Raw genomic sequence first — 19,624 nt, 5'->3', positions numbered from 1 at the left:
TACAGTAGATCTAAAAAAATTAGGCAATTGGGTTGCGAAGTGGCAATTAAGTTTAACATTGACAAATGCAAGGTATGCATAGTACAGTAATCCAAGAATAACATGTGTGCTGTTATTCTTGGATTTCACTGAAGTAGTGGAGAATGAAAAAGACCTGAGGTAATTGTGCAGTCAAGCATGAAGTTTTCTTAGCAATGCAGACTGTGGGATTTTTTTTAATGATATACAAGAATTTTTCCAGCAGCTACAAGTATGTGATTATCTCATTGTATAAGGCAATGGTTGGACATCTTGAGTCTTCCATACAGGTCTGGAAGCCTCATATTAGGAAGAATGTTGATCTGTTAGAACAGGCACAGATAAGGGTAGTGAGATAAGCAATGGAATAAAAGGGAAGGAAAGGATTCAGTTCTGCAAATTTCAGAATCTGGACACCAAGCACTTGTAAGGAGATCTGATTGAGTATTAAAGGTTTTGAATAGATTAAGTAAATTCAATGCTGATGGCATTATGTTTCTTGCTCAGCCCACACACTTGACGATGGTTGTTCGTTGGAATAATTTCCATCTGATGTTGTGGCAGTGAATAGTTTAAATAAATTCAAGGAAGAACTAGGAAAAACTGTTAGATGGAATGGAAAGTGCTGACACAGAGAAGGGTGGGGAGAGAGAAAGATATCTGTGATATCTTGGACCAGCTGCATATTTTCTCAGACAGTATGTGAGGCATGAACCACTCTCAATGTGGTTTGCCAAATTCCACGAGTTTGTGAGGCTGTCCAGATGTTTTTATTGTTGAAATATCAACTAGTCTTCCATCTCTGAATGACAGCTAACAGTGAATTTTGGAAGGTTGAGATGAGTGGTAGGCGTGTTGTGTGCAAATAAAAAGTTACTGATATGGTAGCCAACCACCATCACATGCTAAAATTCTAAGTTCTGATCTATGACTCATATCAGTTTCTAACATACTGCTTCTGCACAGGGACCTATGAGATTTACATTGATAAATATAAATCTCATAGCCTGAGCCAATTTGTATGCATAGAGAGTTTTGGCAAAGGGCACAATATATTCATGCAGAGATCATATGTTTATTTAAAAAAATTAAAACACATAAGAGTGTAACAGTAAACATTGGTAATTACAAATCAGTATATAAATTTTTTTATTTGCTTTTGTTGAAAGAAATACAGTGACTTTTTTAAATACAAACACAATTAAAAATATTAGCTAACTTTACATGGATCTACCTACACAGTCTGGAATCCTGGTGAAGCAATACCAATAAAAATATTATGCTGCATTTTTTTGATGAATCAGTTATTCAATCAGGTTTTGTAATCTATACTTTATGCTTTCTTTTATCAGTGAATATTTGAAATAAGCAAATCAGAATAATAAATACAACTAATTCACACCACTTTAAAATAACAGAACATTCTTATTTACGCACTCATTGAATACTTTGGACCCAAAAACTGAGGTGTGTTGTCAAAGAAACTTAAATATATTACAATATAAAAATGAATAACCCAGCAGATTCAAATATATTTAAAATAGCATTTAAAAGCTAGTATAATATTTACACAAGTTATTACACAATAGAGCATAATTTCATACGACGCTGTTTCACTAATCTAATAAAACAAGTGAAACTTATTTAAAATTAGGATATTAAGTAAATTATTTTACATTTTGGTTTCTGATCAGTGCTTCTTATGGGGGAGGGAAGGAAAAAGCAATAAATATTAGGAAGATGAGTGACCAATAAACTGACTATATGTCAAATTAAATGTCTCTGTTACTTTTATTAAAAATAAAGGATTTGTGTTGAATCAGATCTTTAAAGGATATTTACCCTTGTGTGGAAACAATACTGATCATTACAGTAATAACAATGGCACATCACTTTTATTTTACCATGGTGCTAATGTTATTAGTAGAATCGTCAATACAGGATTTCAATTTAAATGATAAGTAATATATCTTTATTTGTAGTAGCTATGTCAATAAAATAAAAGATGCAATATTAATCCCTCTATGTAGTAAAGTGTAAGTTACATAAATAAATGTGGCTTAGTCATTGCCATTCTTTCCTTGTTTCTTTCCTCCTAATTTTAAATGTTTTTCCTCTATTCAGAAAACATTTATAAAAAAATTATTACAATAAAATAAGTAAATGTAATATAAACAAATTTTATATTAAATGAGCTAAATAAGATGAATTACTACAAGAGTCAAAACAAATTATCAACAAAGAGGTGTTTAAATTTAAAATTATTTCATTCTTTACATGAAACAATGTATTACACATTTTTTTTTTATTGAAAGTACTTAGAAAAAATGTTAAAATGCAAAATAAAAATAATCTTCCCTTTTAAATAACAGCAGTCTATAGAACTGATACCCTGAGAGCCATGAACCATGCTGTGGTTCTATTTAGCTACAGTGATTTGTGCATAACCCATTTCCACAATGAAATCTAAGTGGGACGGCTACAAGTGCATGATATTTTGTTACAAATTTTATATTTTAGAATTACAATGACTAAATACTTTAATTTATGAAACCCTGCATATAAATAATAGTATGAAAAAAGATCACAACTTGCAACTGTAATTACAGAAGTCACTTGTGAAATTATTTAAACTTACACAGTGGTAGAATGCAACTTTAATTTGTTAAAAGCTAGCACTGTATATTAAATACAATATCAATAATGAGAAAATTAGTACCAATTTTAAAACAAGATAAATGCAAAAAAAAAAGGAGAAAAAAAAAAAAAAAGAAAAGAAAAAAAAAGAGTAATGTAACCAATTCACAAAGCAAATAAAGGGAGAAAAAAATGCCAGAAATTAATATTATAAAACTATAACTTGTCTTATAAAAAGATGTCTATAAAACAATTCAGAAAATGTTTTCAGTTTTTTTACTGTTGTTTTTATTTAATGGAATCAAATAAGTAAAATAAAGCTAAGAAGAATGAAACTGAGTATTATATACTTAATTTCTTTTATTTGAATCTCTTATATCTTTTTCTATAACATGTTTCACTTTCACACATTTTATCTACATTGGTAAATATATCCAAAGTAATATTTAATTTCATTTTATTACAAAACAAATACAGGAACTAGATTTACCTAGAGTATATCAAAGGGTTTTTTTTGAATAACTGGGAAATATATATCTATAAACATCAATAAAGTTGCATTCTGCCATCAATATTATATATATATTTATATATATATATGTATATATATGTAACAGCTTTTACGATAATTTACCCTCATTTGTATATTGGTAAGAAACAATTTTAAATATTCATAGAAAAGATCTGGTGCTTTTTTTAATGATAAAAATGACATTTATAAAAATTTCAAGCACAATGATTGATTTACAAAGTGCACATCAAAGCTTCATTTCCCATATTATCACATGTGCATCATTACTAGATTTCATATTTTTATCCTTTTCTGATTTTCTCCAGTTTACATAACTACAGCCACCTGTCAGCATTAGCACAGTTTTTTGAGAACAATCAAATGGTGAAGTGCATAAAGCTTTGTAAGCTGTACGGCTTAATGTCACTTGATTATCTGAAGGTGGTTCTGTTTGCACTTGTTTGACTGATTCTGCTTCTGAATGAGATTCTGGAGAAGCAATACTACTATTTGCAGATGCAATGGAGGCAGTGGTGAGAGTTGAGTCATAAGCTGCTGAAGAGTCTGAATCCTCTGATACTGCCATAGCTGAGAGATCCCAAGAACGTGGACGACCAGTCTTTTGCTGAAGCCTAGAAAATTGAAAGCCTTGTCAGATGAATGGCTTTAATGGATATACAGGGGGGATTCAGAATTATATATCATTAATTCTACCATGGGCTGCTGGAAACAAAATGAATCAAAAATGTTCTTGGTTAAAATTTTGTGATGCCATTTCTGGTATCAGAGAAATGGATGCAAAACAATATTATACCGAAATACATTCAATAATAAAAAAAAAAAAAAAAAAAAAAAGCACATGGTGTTGATCCAGAAAAAATAAATAAAAATAAAATATGGCCATGATACTCTAATGAGATGGCCTGCCCAATCATCTCTGGAATCCTATTGATTTTTATCTGTAGATTCTAAAATTTTTTGAAGTAAACACTCAATCAGAAACTTTGATGGTATGTCCATACCTCATGTTAAGACATGCAAACAGATGTTTCAGCAAAATGTAATTACATTACATTATAACTGTATTATCACATGGCGCAAAGTTTTTGCTGAGATTTGCATCATTGTCCTATAGACCAGTGCTGCTCAGTGTTGTCCGTGGACTGGTGCCGGTCTGCGATGATTCGTCCATTACTGGTTCCCGACAATTTGTATTTTACAAAAGTATTGGTCCACGACAGATTGGAAATAAAAGAAACTGGTCCTTCTCCACAGACAGTTTGAGAAGCACTGCTATAGACTAAATGTCAGAATCATTACCGTAAAATTGACATTCATTTCATGTTGACTGTGCCGTGATAAAAAAAAAATAATGCTCCAATGAAATGGAGCATCATTTTATTTTTGGAGTTTACATTATTTATTGAATTCCAACATAATCACAGAGACTTTGCACACTACATTTTGCTGATACTGGAAGTGACATCATGAAACTTTATAAAATCGTTTTTCTTAAAAACTACACAAAACTTGATTCAATTCCATTTGTTGACAGAAACCCAATACAGAATTGCACAAAACACATTCAAAAATATATAATCATATATTCATTCATTATGTATATTTAAGCACGTTATCTGAGAACAAGCTATATTTTTATACAGAAAAAAAAAAAAAAAAAGCCATGCAAACCCAAAGTTTACATGGCTGGAAATTTGCATGAAAAAATGCTAATAACTTACCTTTCTGCCATTAGAAGGATGTTGTTAAGCATAAGGGTTGTGGATAGTAATGTCGTATGTTCAAGTGTGTACTATTTCATCTTGCTCCTGCCTTTGTTTATGGCAGGAGCAAGATGTGGTTATAACTGCACAGTATTTTATTAACAGGTCTCCAAAAATTTTAACAGGATATATATTGCAAGTGCAGTCACTCGTAAGATGACGACTGACCATTTTCATGAAAGTGGAACTGTTTGTGACAGGAAAGAGCAGAAGACTGTCTGTTTTGACCAATACTAAAGTGGATGAAGCGATGGAGTTGTAGTGGCCTCCTTTAAAAAATCTCAAGGAAACTTTCATAAGACAATCCTGAATGCACAGCATTTGTGCTGGCACTGTCATATGAAAGCAGTTATACAGTGTGGCTATTGGAAAATGAGACTGATGCTAGAAAAAAAAACATAATGATCCCAAGTATGAGTAAACTAACCTTGGTTTATTCAAAATAACTTTCTGCATTCAATGATCACGAATCAACTGGAACCAGTGGTGGAAGGCATTGACTGGTGTTGATACCATGAAAGTACAGTAGAGCATCTATAATCTGAACAAACCAGCATTTATTTATTTTTAAATTTATTTTTTTTCATGCGGCTGTCATTATGATCGCGTTTGTGAATTGAATTTTTATTCTCTTAAATGGAAATTCTAATAAGCAAAAATCCTGAGGAATATTAATCACAGGCTATAAATATGAAGATATAAAGAGCAAATTTACACCTTTTGTCTCTTCACCAATTAAAAAATGAAATATCTGAAAATTGGAAGAATATTATCCACAGGTTAGCAAAATAAAAATAAATTTACACTTATCTACATAGCTTAATTAATATACTGGGTGGTTATAAAATAAAATCGGTAAATATGTCATTTAGGGTATGAGGAAGTGATTTTAATATCAGAACTTAGAAATCTACAGATATTGTTCTATGTGCTTTCCTTCAATTGAGATGACGTTCTGAAAATGGAGGAGTGAGTGCAAAAGTTTTGTGTAGCATTTCATTGGGGATGTTGGCTACATGCTGTTTAATGCTTGCTTTCAAATCGACAAGTGTCTGTATGCCGCCACAGTAAACTCTGTCTTTCAGGTATCCTCATAGCCAGAAATCACAGAGATTGAGATCTCTTGATTTGGTTGGCCAGAACTGGAAAGTCCCTAGAAATGATGCGATTATTTCTGAATAATGAATGGAGCAGTTCCTTCACATTTAGACCAACGTGGGGAGGGGCACCATCTTGCACGAACACTTTTTTTCACGATGGTATGTTACATTAATGACTAGCATCACAAATAGAAATATAAACAAAAGATATTTATTACTAGTTAGGGTTGATTTTGATTTGATTTGATTTGGATTTTATTGGTGCATTAGCAACTAAGGCTATAATGCGCCACTAGTTAAGGAAAAACTAAGTAATATTTGATAGGTGCTCTCCAAATATTCCAAAATGAGCATTTTATATGCAACAGTTTTGATAAACACGACAATTATGGCTGAAATGTTATTAGAAGCCCTCAATTTGCTTCAGTTTATCATTTTAAATGGAAAACAAAATGAAAAGTTCACCAGTTGCAAACTAATATTTAGTTGAACTGCCTCTGGTCCTGATGACAGCAGCACACTGTTGAGGCATTGACAAGATCAATTTCTGAAGATAATCAACTAATAAGAGTAGTTCGTGGTTCCAAACACGAATTATAGCTTCCTGAAGTTCATGAAGGGTCTTTGGCTTCTTTCTGGCAAACTGCAGATTCCACACAATGCCAAGTTCTCTATAGGATTCAGGTCCGAGCTGTTTCCTGGCCAGCTAAAAGTTGTAATGGACTGTTCTGCCAACCATTTTTTCGCCTGTAACAAATGTAAACACATTACTGTCGAACCTCTACTGCAGAAATGAAGCTAATGTAACTACAGAAGTGCCTACTTACACTTTTTGCCCGATGACAAGCAGCAGAGTCGTCCCGAAAGATGCAGTTACTTGGGGTTGAAATGATCTCTACTGATTGGCAGCAATTTTCCTTCCAATATAGCCAGGTATCCATTGGCATTTACGGAACCTTTTATAAACTGCAGGTGACCTACTCCGCAATATGAAATGCACCTCCATATCATTTGGCTGGTAAGGAATTTCACTGTAGACACTATACAATCTGGATGGTATCCTTCACCATGTCTACGGCAAATTGTTTGTCTCCTTTCAGAGCCATGAAGGTTAAATTTCTTCTCATCTGAGAAAATAACTGACTTCCACTGCTCGGGGGTCCATTTTACATGACCACCACACCAAAAAATTTGATCACACCAAATTAATCGGGACTTTTTCATTTTTTGTGTGAGGAGGGGCTTCTTCTTAGGACGACTGGCTACAAGTCCATTTTTGAAGAGGTGTCTTCTGACTGTTATTACTGCACTTGCTACCACTCCTGTATGTTCTTCCCATTCTCTTTTCAGCTCAGACAAAGAAGCTTTAGGGTTTTTAAAGCATAAGCACTTCAACACGTGGTCCTGTTTTGGCACAGAGACTCGTTTGCATGTGGTTCCTTTTTTTTTCCCTATCAGCAGAACCAATATTCTTGAGTTTGGAAGGAAATCTACTCACTGTTGACTGATTATAAGACACTCTATAAGCAATATGACGAAAAGAACATCCTTTCCCATGTAAAGCAACAATAGCACTCTTTTTTTTTTTCGCGGCATCAACTGCATGCAACTCGCCACCAAACAGTAACACAAGCAAGGGATGACTGCAACTCTTGCATAGGGTGCTTATATAGCTGAAAGTAACAGATGATTCAATATTACATCATCCCCTATGCATGTCAATCTTATCTGATGCAATCTGGAAGAAATATTGCCATACACTGTGTGGCGGCTCGTGACTCTGATGTTTAGGGGTGCTGCATATTAAAATTACATTAAATTGCCTTGGTTATAAGACATGTAGACATACACAGTAATAATAATAAGCATGTTAAAAATACTACAAAACATTAACCAGACATTTACCATTAACAGACTTGAAATTTTATTTAAAAACAAAATCCATTCTTCGGTTTTTATTTGTTGAAAATAGATTAATAACTTTTTCATTCAAGTTTGGTGCACTGTTGACCAAGTTTTTCTCTATTGAAAGCATTGCTTGAGCATTTAGCCTTTCCTGATTCATAGTGCTCCTTCAAAATGTTGTTATTCTTTTTAACTACTTCGGGCTCTGAAGTAGTTATCGGAAAGGTGAAAAGAACTTTTATGAGTTTTGTAAGTTCACCAAGAACTTCAGCTAGATTATTTTCTGAGATAAATTTTAGCAAGTCAGTTAATTTGCAATAATTGTGTAGATCATGTCTGCTATAGAAAACTTGAAATTCCGTAAGTAGTTTTTCCCTTTAAACCATGGGATATGCCTCAGTAGGCTCCAGTACCTCTTCCATGGGCATTTTCATACAAAAAATAAAGTTCTCATTGTTAAACAATTTAGCAGCAATTAATTGCATTGTAAAAGAATATCTCTCACTAATGTCAACAATTATATAGTCACATACTTCCATTGCTTTAATCATGAGTGTTTTTGAAGGATTTTCACAGTACATTGAATTTCTGATTTTTAGAATGGCATTCTTAAAGTTTCCTATATATTCATGTATTTTAACTGCCTCAATTTCTTGAGATTGCATTTGATTATAAATAACTTCCACGTGAGGCATTATCTGATGGAAAAGTTCTAACGAGAACCAGAATTTTTCATTACTCAAGATGTGCAAAATTCCAGTTGCTTCTGAAACCGTCTTGACCGCATTGGCTGTCGCTTGTAGTTCTTCCATGCACTTTTTTAAGGATTCAAAATTTTCATAAACGTTGTTCACGGTGCATTTATTGAAGTTCCATCTTATAGGGGAAGGTCGGGCAACACGGCTGTCCATATGCTTTCTGAGAACAGAGAGACGCTGGGTGATTTCAAGAAAAATGTTAGTATCGACATGAGGTTCGAAAAGAATATTCTTGAATCTTGGGTACTACTTGCTACATTTCTCATAATCAGATTCAGTCGGTGTGCATAGCAGTGAATAAAATGCACAATTTTCTACACTTCTTTTATTTTAGCCTGAACTCCCCCTTTCTTGCCTTGCAAATGTGATATTTGTGCCATCAAATGTCTGAGCAATCAGTTTTTGAGTATTTCCTTTTAAGATTATGTTTAACTGATCTAGAATGCACTTCGATATTCAGTCTGTCGTTTCCGGAGTGAAAAAACGCCAAAAAAAAACTCAAAAATATCTCCATTCAGTTCATATCTCAGAACAATTACCATTTGTATATGTTCTGAAACATCTGTTGTGTCATCAGCCATGACAGTTACGAATGAAGCTTCTTTAATTTCTCTTTTTATTTCATCCCGGCATACTTGCAGCAAACAGTCAAGAATATCATTCTGAATAGTTTTTGAAATGCCTTTAAATGCTGCATTACTTTCTAAATGGTTCTTTAAATTGGAATCTAATGTACAGGCAAAATTTATTAATCCTCTGAATACTCCTGGATTTTTAGAATAGCCTTTTTTGTCTTGTCCACGTAAAGGAATTTCAAACTGTCCACAAAATTTAATGCATTCTATTATTTTAGATAATACCTCATGATTCTTGGTAACTTTTCTGTTATGTTTGCAGATCGAAAGTCTGTGTAGGTCTCGCTAAGCTGTTCTTTAATATTTATGCCTCCTAAAAGCAATAGTGAAATCACATTATCAATATGTTTCTTCAAACTCTCATGTTTTAGAATTTTTTTTTTTTTTTCATTCTGTTTATGTTTATAAAGCCACCTCCAAACAGTAAACATGGAAAACAAAATAATGCATTTTTAACTTCACAACCACAAAGCCAACTTTTCCTTTGGTACCATTCAGTTTTAAAACTGCGAATATATTTCTTATTATTACTTATTCCCCACTGAGAAATTTGAATCTTTCGTGTGGGGTGGCCTTCTGTTTTTTAATCACATTTTTTTTCTTGAAGGGATAATTGTGAAAAACTAAGTTGCTGAAGTTTATTCACTGTCGTGCGATTTACTTCATGGGGAAGCATGGAGGCCATGATTGAATCAAATTTCACAAAATCGTGTGTCGTATAAATAATAATGTTTTACTTGCACATCACCTCTTAATAATAACTTCAGCTTACCAAGTTCAAGCTCAATTTGCAATTAAGCTGTAATCACATAATTACACTGTTGAATGTTCAGTATTGACTTAACACTGATATTATTTAGTTACTTAATGGGAATTCGGGCAAATAACAAAAAGACACTGACATTGTGGCTACACAACCCATCATGGTCAACAATGAAATCTGCACTGCACGCTTTACAGTGACTTTGATTCGTTTTACCTATAAAAAATATATATTGGCAAGTTGCCAATGGCAACCGACTACCAGATATTCACTGGAATGCAAAATGTGTCACTGCCTGGCACACAGTGAGGCCTACGGTTAATTAAACTTCAAAGTTGGAAACTATTTCATGTTTTTATTCATTTATTATTGAAATGATTACTGGAAATAGAGGATGTGCATACTATGTGCGGGTCCTGTTAATAAAAATATTCATTGCATTGCGTTGTTCTTCACAAAATTTCATATAACTCCATTCACTGTATATCTAGATTTAAATAGCTGGGGGTGCTGCAGTGCCTATGGACGAGCCAACCCTGCATATACTTATGTTATTCTGGATGACAATTACAATTTTAAGAGGTGATGCACTTTCTTTGAACACCAGTGTGTGTGTGTGTGTGTATAAAGATGTATGAATAGAGGGATATTTGATAAAGTATGACTGACATTAATTTTTCATCAACTGAAACCTTTTTTCATCCACTGAAATTTTTAATTAAAATTACATTTAGCACACACACACACACACACACACACACACACACACACACACACACACACACACACACACACACACACACACACACACACACACACAAAAGGGGGGAGAGAGAGAGATTTGAAGAAATTGAATTTAACAGCAAATACTGTTTAAAAAAATTCCACTTTAGCAAAAATATTTCCAGATCACAGCCAACTACCCTTATTTAATAATTATTTTTAAATCTCATTTGGGTGAAATAGTTCTGAAGAAAAATTCGGTACAACAAATTACAGTGAACGCCGCTTACTTCAATCACTTCGGGACTCAGCTAAGGTGATAAACAATAGTCAATTGAACAAGAATGCAGCTTGTTCAGCATCGTTTGATGCAGATCAGAAATGTGTATATAAAAAGGAGGAAGTGGACAGAAAGAAAACGTGAACACCAAAGCAATATAAAATACTGTGATTGTTCATTATTTCTTTGAAAAAGTCGTCAATAAAAATGAAACTTATAATGTTCCTGTAAATCTAAACAAACCATTAAAAACAAATGAAAATATTAAAATCAAGATTGTTTCATTAACCCTTAAAAAAAGGATTAATGCTCTACTGTAAAACAATCAGATTGGTAGGAGTACAGATACAATACTTTCTTTCATGGAGCAAATCACGATGTTACATAATCACTTCCACCGCACATACATCAATTGTGATAAAGCAAAAAAGTGATGACATAAATCAAAGTTCTCATTACAATAAATGACATTTTGTCTAAGTATTTGTATAAAAGTGATAACATTATCAAATGGAAACATTATTAGCAATTAAAATAAGTGGCATTCACTGTTATTTTCAAAGTCTGTCTATGCCTAAAATGCATTAGCTTACATATGTGAAAGTTATAAATAATGCTATGAATGTCTCTCATATTAGATACAGTTATGGGATGATCTGATTGCAGAAGGGGGGGGGGGAGGAAGAAAAGACATTTTAGTTCTTAAGAAAAACCTTTTTAAATGATTATGTTCAAAACTAATTTGAACACACATTTTTGACTGCACTTATAAAGTTGAATTTAAGTTTAATAAAATGTTAAACATTAAAAACAAAAGCTGACATATCAATAAGTGCATATTTTGAAAGTGTAAGTTATTAAAATTTTATACACAGACATTTCTAACAAATACAGTATGCTTTTAAAATGAAGATTGCAGAACAAATGTTTTTACTTGTTCTGACACTTTAAAAAATAACATAAATAAATAAAATGACAAAACATATACTTGCAGTATGTTTTGTCATTTTATTTATTTATTTATTTTTGATTTTAAACCTGATATTTTAGTAAAATAAAGAAATTGCTACTCCTATATATTAGAGAAGTGCAGCAGAATTAACTGGAACAAATAATGGTTATTTTGAAATAATTTTCGGGCTATTCATTAGAACAAAATTTCAGCACAGTGAAATGATTCATGAAATCCCGGGAAATTTGTTGTAAGGTGTATTTTGTGTCAAATGGCACCAGGGGTTTCTCCCATCTCTGCGTTGCTTTTATTGTGGGTGTACCAGTTCACTGGGAAGGCCAGAGATTAAAAAGTATGTGGGTAATGTAAAGTACAGTGCCGTGTACCATTGTTCCTCTGGTTATTTGGCCGCTGGGCCCCTACTGGGGTCCAACGTTGCCCACACGTCACCCTGTGGAGGCAGACCAGGTACCAAGTAGTCTTAGATATTTACTCTGGCAGGTCCTGCCACCTAGTTTCCTGAGATTTCAGTGGCTAGGACCTAAAAAAAAAAATCCATGTATATGCGTACATATATGTATATTTGAGAATGATAGGACCCGAGGGAATATCGCTAGGTTTTAGATAGTCCGAATTTTGGGCGAGCAATAATTTGGAAGTGTTAAAATTTTGAAGTGTAGGGCATACGCTTGAGCCCTCTACAGATAGAGGGGGGGGAGAAAGGCAGAAGTATGGAGCCAATAGGGAAGGCAACCCCAGGTTTTAGCGGGGCACGCTCATGCCCCACCAGAGGAGAAGGTGGGGATGGTGAGGAGGGGAGGAGACAGGGAGACCATCCCCTCCCCTACAAGGGATAGTGGATTTAGAGATGAAGGGGACCAGGGTGCCCTCTTCAGATCGCCATATGGTGTTAGGCAGCTAGGTTGCACTTTAGTTCTTCACTCCAGCGTCACACAGGGGGCAAGCCCGTCCTTGTTTTCCATTTTTCTTGCTTCGGGAATTTTCACTGTGGTTACTCTGTCTTGTACGTAGTAGTTTATGGTGGTGCTTGGTCAGTCGCGATGTATGGCGATTAATAGTTTTCTCCTAGCGAAGAGGCCCTGCGCATACTGGGAAAGTGCTCTGTATTCCTCCTCGGTGTCAATGAAGTGGGATTCCAATCCTTTTGGGAGGTATTGTATCTTCGTTATGAGGATATATCTGAGGTCTTCGTATTGTGGGCAGTCATAAATCACGTGGTTCCAGTTTTCAACCTCCCCACATGTGCAATTGAGGTCCTCAGTCAGGCCGAAACCAGAAAGCTTTTCATTGAAGGGTCCGTGTCCTGTTAATAGAAAAGTCAGGTGCAACCCCAGGAGGTACCAGGCTGGTTGTTTGGGATATATTTTATTCAGGTCTGGGAAAAATTTGCGAGTGATCTAACCTTTTGTTGTCTCTGTCCATCTTTTTTGCCACTCACTGAGCAAGTAGGTCTGTAATCAGGCTTTTTCTGTTTTTAAACTACTTGCTGGGTTGACTGTGAATTCCTGGTGGGTGGCGGCTACCTCCTTGGTATGCAGGAAGAGTGGGCCTGCTTTTACTGCTTCTAGATGCAGGTTGGAGTGCACCAGCAAGCACCTGAAGTTTAACCTTGACAAATGCAAAGTACTGCATATGGGTAGAAACGTACCAACATACCCCAGAGAAACGTACCAACTGTGTGGTACTACACTTAAGATGGTAGAAAATGAAAAAGACCTGGGAGTAATTGTGCAGTGAGATATGAAGTTTTCTGAGCAATGCAGACAGGCTGCCAGGGCAGGTTATGGGGTTTTGTCAATGATATATAGGAATTTTGCTAGCAGGGAGAAGGAGGTGATTGTCCCTCTGTCCCACAGTTTGGTTCAATTCCTTACAGGAAAGTAACTTAGAATGAATCTGTTTATCTTTATCTGAAATCCTTACTAACTCTGCATAATCGATTAAGATTTTCCTCTCATTCTTCAGGATCATAGTTGTGATCATAACGTCATCTGAAAATTGTAAATGGTTTAGGTACTCTCCATTTACAATGACTCCTTTCTGCAACCAATCATCAAATGGAGAGCATATTTTTGCACACGTATCCTGCAATTATTCTTTTTGATTTGAGTGTATGTCTCCCTTTGAACATTTTCTGAGAAAGAGCTAGAATACCATCATCATCATGTTTACTCAATCCATTTGTTCACTGCATTAGATACATATCAATGTTCACTAGTACCTCAATTCCATAACACATATAGGCAGTCATTCTTAAATCTTCAACATAACAAGTGGTGTCAGAATAAAAACATGTGAAATGAACTGCTAAATTCTTTTGGCACACTGATTGAAATCTGGGCTATTAGTGTCAACAATTTGTTTTTGTTTATAACTTGGTACACATTTTTATCTGTTAGTTTATGTACCAAAAATAAATTTCAATAAAATTTTGAGTTTTGTTCTGATTTATGGCTTGGTCCAAAAGTAAGGTTTGCTTACAGCTATGAATTCATAACTTTTACTTTTCAACCACTATTTATGAATTTTCAGAATGGTGAGAAATACATAATGTTGTTATTTCTGAATGTTATAAAAATTATGCACGTTGAATGCAATCTCTGAAATACAGGTGTTGGCAAATGAGTTAAAGCCTTAAGAATCTCAATTAGCTATCCTTGCAAATATTCCAAATACAGTGAATATGTTATCCAGACAACCTTGTGGGGATAGCAGATATATCTTCCTATGCCCCTGTCTGAAATCAGGAAGAGTGAATGAATTACTGATGTGGAAAAATTTGATATTTTTGGACTTTTATGTAAACAAACTGATAAATCTCAGAATTTGTTGTATCAAAGCAGAACAAGCCAAATTTCAGACTCTCTTACAATAACACACACACACACACACACACACACACACACACACACACACACACACACACACACACACACACACACAATGAGCAGATGGAAGGTAATCATTAATACACTGACATTACATACAGTGGTCTCAGACAGTTTTTAAATTCTGTACAGTGGGATCAACTGACGATGTTACCAACAGTAAATTCTAAGTGGGAAGCATTCAAGAAATTAATCGTGGATGCTACTAAAAGTTTCATACCTATTAAGAAATATTGTTCAAGGTTTAGGCCTAAATGGTTATCAAATGAACTAATTAAATTCATGACGGAGAAGAAAAATGCACGGGATGCATATAAATTATCAAGCGACTCAGAGCCTATGGCAGATATAAGCTAGTCTATAATCATGTCACAAAATAGGTTAGGCAGGCGAAGGCAGATTACGAAAAATCTTTGGCAAAAGATGCTAAGAAAAACAGCAAGGATTTTCTTTACTTATACAAACTCTAAAAGGAAGGGGATGATTCTGATTGGTCCACTTGATATCGATGATCCTGCTCAGATAGCAAACAAACTGAATGAGTATTTTGCAACTACAATCACACATGAGGAGTTATTAAGGTTTGAAAATGGCAGAAGGTTATCAAATTGTAGCAGGGTGCTTAATGATTTTGTAATAACTGAGAGCAAAGTGGAGGAGAAATTGTTGAAGTTAAACATAAGAAAGGCACCTGGGGTGGATGGGATCTATCCAGTTATATTAAAAAAGGCGGCAAAGCAACTAAGCAGCAAACCATTAGCCATAATTATGAGAGCATCCTTGGACTCAGGGAAGGTCCTCACGGACTGGAGATGTGCAAATGTATCCCCAATTCACAAAGGGGAATCAAAGGGTGACACGAGTAATTATAGACCAGTTAGTTTAACTTCTGTTCAGGGTAAAATAATGAAGTCACTGGTTAAAGATGCATTGCAAGATCATCTAGACAAGACTGCAGCAAAATTCAGACACAGCTTGGGTTTGTTAAGAGAAAGTCTTGTCTGACAAATTTGATAGGATATTATGATGTGGTTACAAAGGAACTGAATGCAAAAAATAATTTTGATCTCATATATTTGGATTTCAGGAAAGCTTTTGACACTGTTGTGCATGGAAGACTATTCTACAAATTGGAGCAAAATGGTATTAAGGGTAAGTTGCTACAATGGATAAAAGGATGGTTGAGTGGGAGAAGACAGAGGGTGGTAATTAATGGGTGCTGCTCTTCGTGGACTAATGTTATTAGTGGAGTCCCACAGGGTTCGGTGTTGGGTCGTCTGTTGTTTTGTATATTTATCAATGACATTGATGAAGGTATATCAGGCTTAGTGTCGAAGTTTGCAGATGATACAAAGGTTGGCAGGGTTGTTAATGACAGTAATGGCAGTGTGCTACTGCAACAGGATCTAGATAATTTGGGCAGATGGGTTAAGAAGTGGCAACAAGTTTAACCTTGACAAATGCAAAGTACTGCATATGTGTAGAAGTAACCCCAGAGAAACGTACCAACTGTGTGGTACTACACTAAGGTGGTAGAAAATGAAAGACCTGGGAGTAATTGTGCAGTCAGATATGAAGTTTTCTGAGCAATGCAGAGAGGCTGCCAGGGCAGGTCATGGGGTTTTGTCAATGATATATAGGAATTTTGCTAGCAGGGAAAAGGAGGTGATTGTCCCTCTGTATAAGGCAATGGTCAGGCCATGCCTTGTGTACTGCGTACAGGCCTGGAGGCCTCATTTTAGGAAGGATGTAGATTTGCTTGAGCGTGTACAGAGAAGGGCAACAAGATTGGTGAGGGGACAGAAGGGATACTCTTACCAAGAGAGGCTTAAGTTCTGCAAATTGCAGTGGCTGGAGACTAGGCACCTGCGCAGTGATCATGATTGAGGTGTATAAGGCCTTGAATGGGTTGAGTAGTTTTTTTTTTTTTTTTTTTTTGTTAGTTGTTGGCGCATCAGCTTCTATGGCCATAATGCACCTCCCCAAAGTTTTTGCATTTTACTGTGATCCAAGCCCAAGGCGGGAATCAAACCCGTGACCTTTGGGTTGCCAGGCAGGCACTTTAGCTACCTGGCTAGCCCGGTTGGCTATGGGTTGAGCACGCTGAATTCTGATGGGATCCTTCCACTTGTTCAGATTACGAACCTAAGGGAGCATAAATTCAAATTAAAAAAAGGCAGATGTAGAATAGATGTCCGGAAATTTGCCTTTAGCCAGCGGGTGGTTAATTGCTGGAACAAACTTCCATCTGTCGTTGTGGAAGTTCATAGGTTAAATAAATTTAAGGAGGAACTGGACAGGCATTTGGAGGGAATGGTGTGATTTTTTTTTTTTGGACGATGCTGCATAAGCTCATACACTTGCTTTCTTACTTCACATGCCACAACTACTATTAATAGCTGCATTTATAGGCTAATGCACTTGAGGTGGCAGTGGGTGAATTTCGTTCATAATCAATATAATAATTATATACAATGAGAGAGAAATGTCTTAATCTTCAATGCAGATGAAGATAGTCAATTCAGTTATTGTGTAAATGGGCCTGGTGTACTGGGGTCCACGGTTAAAAAGAATACAATGATATATTCATTGTATATATTCTAATGATATATTCTAGTAATGAAACAGCATTACTAAAACACCTCAATTCCCTATCTGATTTCATCCAGTTTTCCCTAGAGTTAGAAGTCAACGAGTCAATCCTGTTCCTGGATGTCTTAGTGCAGCCCGTAGGCCCACGTCTAGAGACTTCGGTATACTGTAAACCTATGTGGTGCGGACAATTTACAAACTACATATCCAGCCATGCACCCAGTCATCTCAACAGCATTGCCCACACTCTATTCTTCAGGGCTTGGAGCTATTCCAGCACTGATTAGACGCAGCGAGATCTCTCGTGTGAAGGCAGACCTAACCAAATGTGGCTATCCAACCCACGTGCTAGACAGGTGCCTATTACAAGCACAGGAACTTGCAGCCCACCCAAGACCCCTGAACCAGGACAATACACCAACCGCCTACATTCAGTACTATCCAGGCGTATCAGGACAGATCTCAAGAATCCTCAGAGATTACCGCATCGAATGCATACAGTTACCCTGCAGAAACCTACGTTCTCTTATCTCTAGTGTGAAGACCCCTGTCACACCTCTCTTACGCAGCAATGTAATATACCGCATCACCTGCAGAGACTGTGACAGCTGCTACATCAGTGAGACATCAAGACATCTTCAAGATCGCCTTACGGAGCATGAGAGAGCAATCCGCCATGCTGAGACGGACCAGTCCGCAGTTGCGGAGCATTTTTGGGCCACCCACCACGATCTCAATCCCAAACCTGATAGTAGACCACTCATGACACTTTCGCTACCGCCTATGGCTAGAGTCACTTGCCATATTGAACAATCCGAAGGCCATAAACTGCTGCAAAAGAATAAGATTGCACCCCATCCTAGAGACAACCATTTTACAACTCAATAAGTGGTGGAGTAAAACAGCGCCATGTCCTTGCGACAACAATAGGAAATCAGCTTGAATGAATAACGTGCCTCACTGCATGCACGGCTATATCCGTTGTATTCAAAATTTAGTCAAATTAGTTGATAAAGAGATGCAACTGTCTTGAAAGCTTATATTGTATTTTATCGTGTTATCTATTAAATACGTTTTACTGGTTTATACCATTGCATTCTTTTTAACAAATCAGTTATCTTATATAATTTAATTTTAAAAATTTTGTATTAGTACACTGGAAAACAAAAATTAAGACATCATAGTAGCAAAATTATACAAAGCAGCATGACTATTCAGCTAAAAAAAAAAACCACAAACTTCATTTACCCATCCCGTCTAGTAATTTGACCAATCTTCCTTTAACCCTTTACCGGATACATTGGTGGTAAATGTCCACCAAACTGACTTAAATTTGAAAATAAAAATAGCAATATATTATATTAAAGGGACATCAATGTGAATTTTAGTATTCTTTCATTACTGGTTTGACGATCTGTATCATTAATTCTTTTGTTATAAAAGAAGTTTGGCCATAAAAAATAATAAAAGGAAATTTGGCTTCATGAAGCCAATTCTTGCATATAACAATCCAGTGCTCTGAAGCAAGAATTTAAAGTCAGTTGCCTCTGTATCATCCAATAAAAGACAAGGGCTAGTGTAACTTTTGATCTGAAGGTTATGTTGGCTCTTGTTTCATGTCCCAAGCTAATAGAGGTTGCCAGGATCAGAGGTTGTTTATGTCTCAAGTCATTGAGGTGTGTGGGTTTCTCAATTTTTGTTTCATTCATATTTCACTTGCCAACAGGGAAGGTAATGTCCAAATGAAGGTAAAAACATTATAAAAAGCACATTATACTTTTAGTTTAATGTGCTCAGTAAAGAGGTAAATTTATTCAAAGTATCCACTTCCACTGATTCGTAGAACCTCTAAGAAACCCTTAGAGGTTCTAATTATTCTCTGGCTGAAAGCAAATTTTTGCTCATCTATTTTGCAACCATCCTCTTCCAATTTAAATTGCCTTCGCCCATGAGTGTTGTTGTCACTATTGGGTTTAATGACACAAGGGCTGCTGTGGCCAAATTGTGTCTGTTCATAGACTAATAATAATAATTCTGTTATTAATAATAATAATAAT

General features: G+C 35.5%; 1 protein-coding gene across 6 annotated transcripts in view; it reads right to left on the bottom strand.

Annotated features, from left to right (window-relative positions):
* Positions 1 to 3,248: 3,248 nt before the first annotated feature.
* Positions 3,249 to 19,624, bottom strand: part of LOC150088181 (rho guanine nucleotide exchange factor 10-like protein) — a 465,691-nt gene continuing 449,315 nt past the window's right edge. For 5 of the 6 annotated variants that reach the window (XM_090369362.1, XM_090369365.1, XM_090369367.1 and 2 more), the window contains one exon: positions 3,250 to 3,798. In XM_090369362.1, coding sequence (XP_090225488.1) covers positions 3,414 to 3,798 — 385 coding nt within the window. In that variant the 3' untranslated portion in view covers positions 3,250 to 3,413. Of the gene's footprint in view, positions 3,799 to 19,624 lie in introns of all 6 variants that reach the window. The other variant, XM_090369366.1, reaches the window with a different exon arrangement.

Source organism: Mastigoproctus giganteus, chromosome 3 (assembly GCF_048544385.1).
Source record: "Mastigoproctus giganteus isolate SK-2022 chromosome 3, ASM4854438v1, whole genome shotgun sequence".
NCBI lineage: Eukaryota > Metazoa > Arthropoda > Arachnida > Uropygi > Thelyphonidae > Mastigoproctus > Mastigoproctus giganteus.
This window is presented reverse-complemented; position numbering and strand designations above follow the sequence as displayed.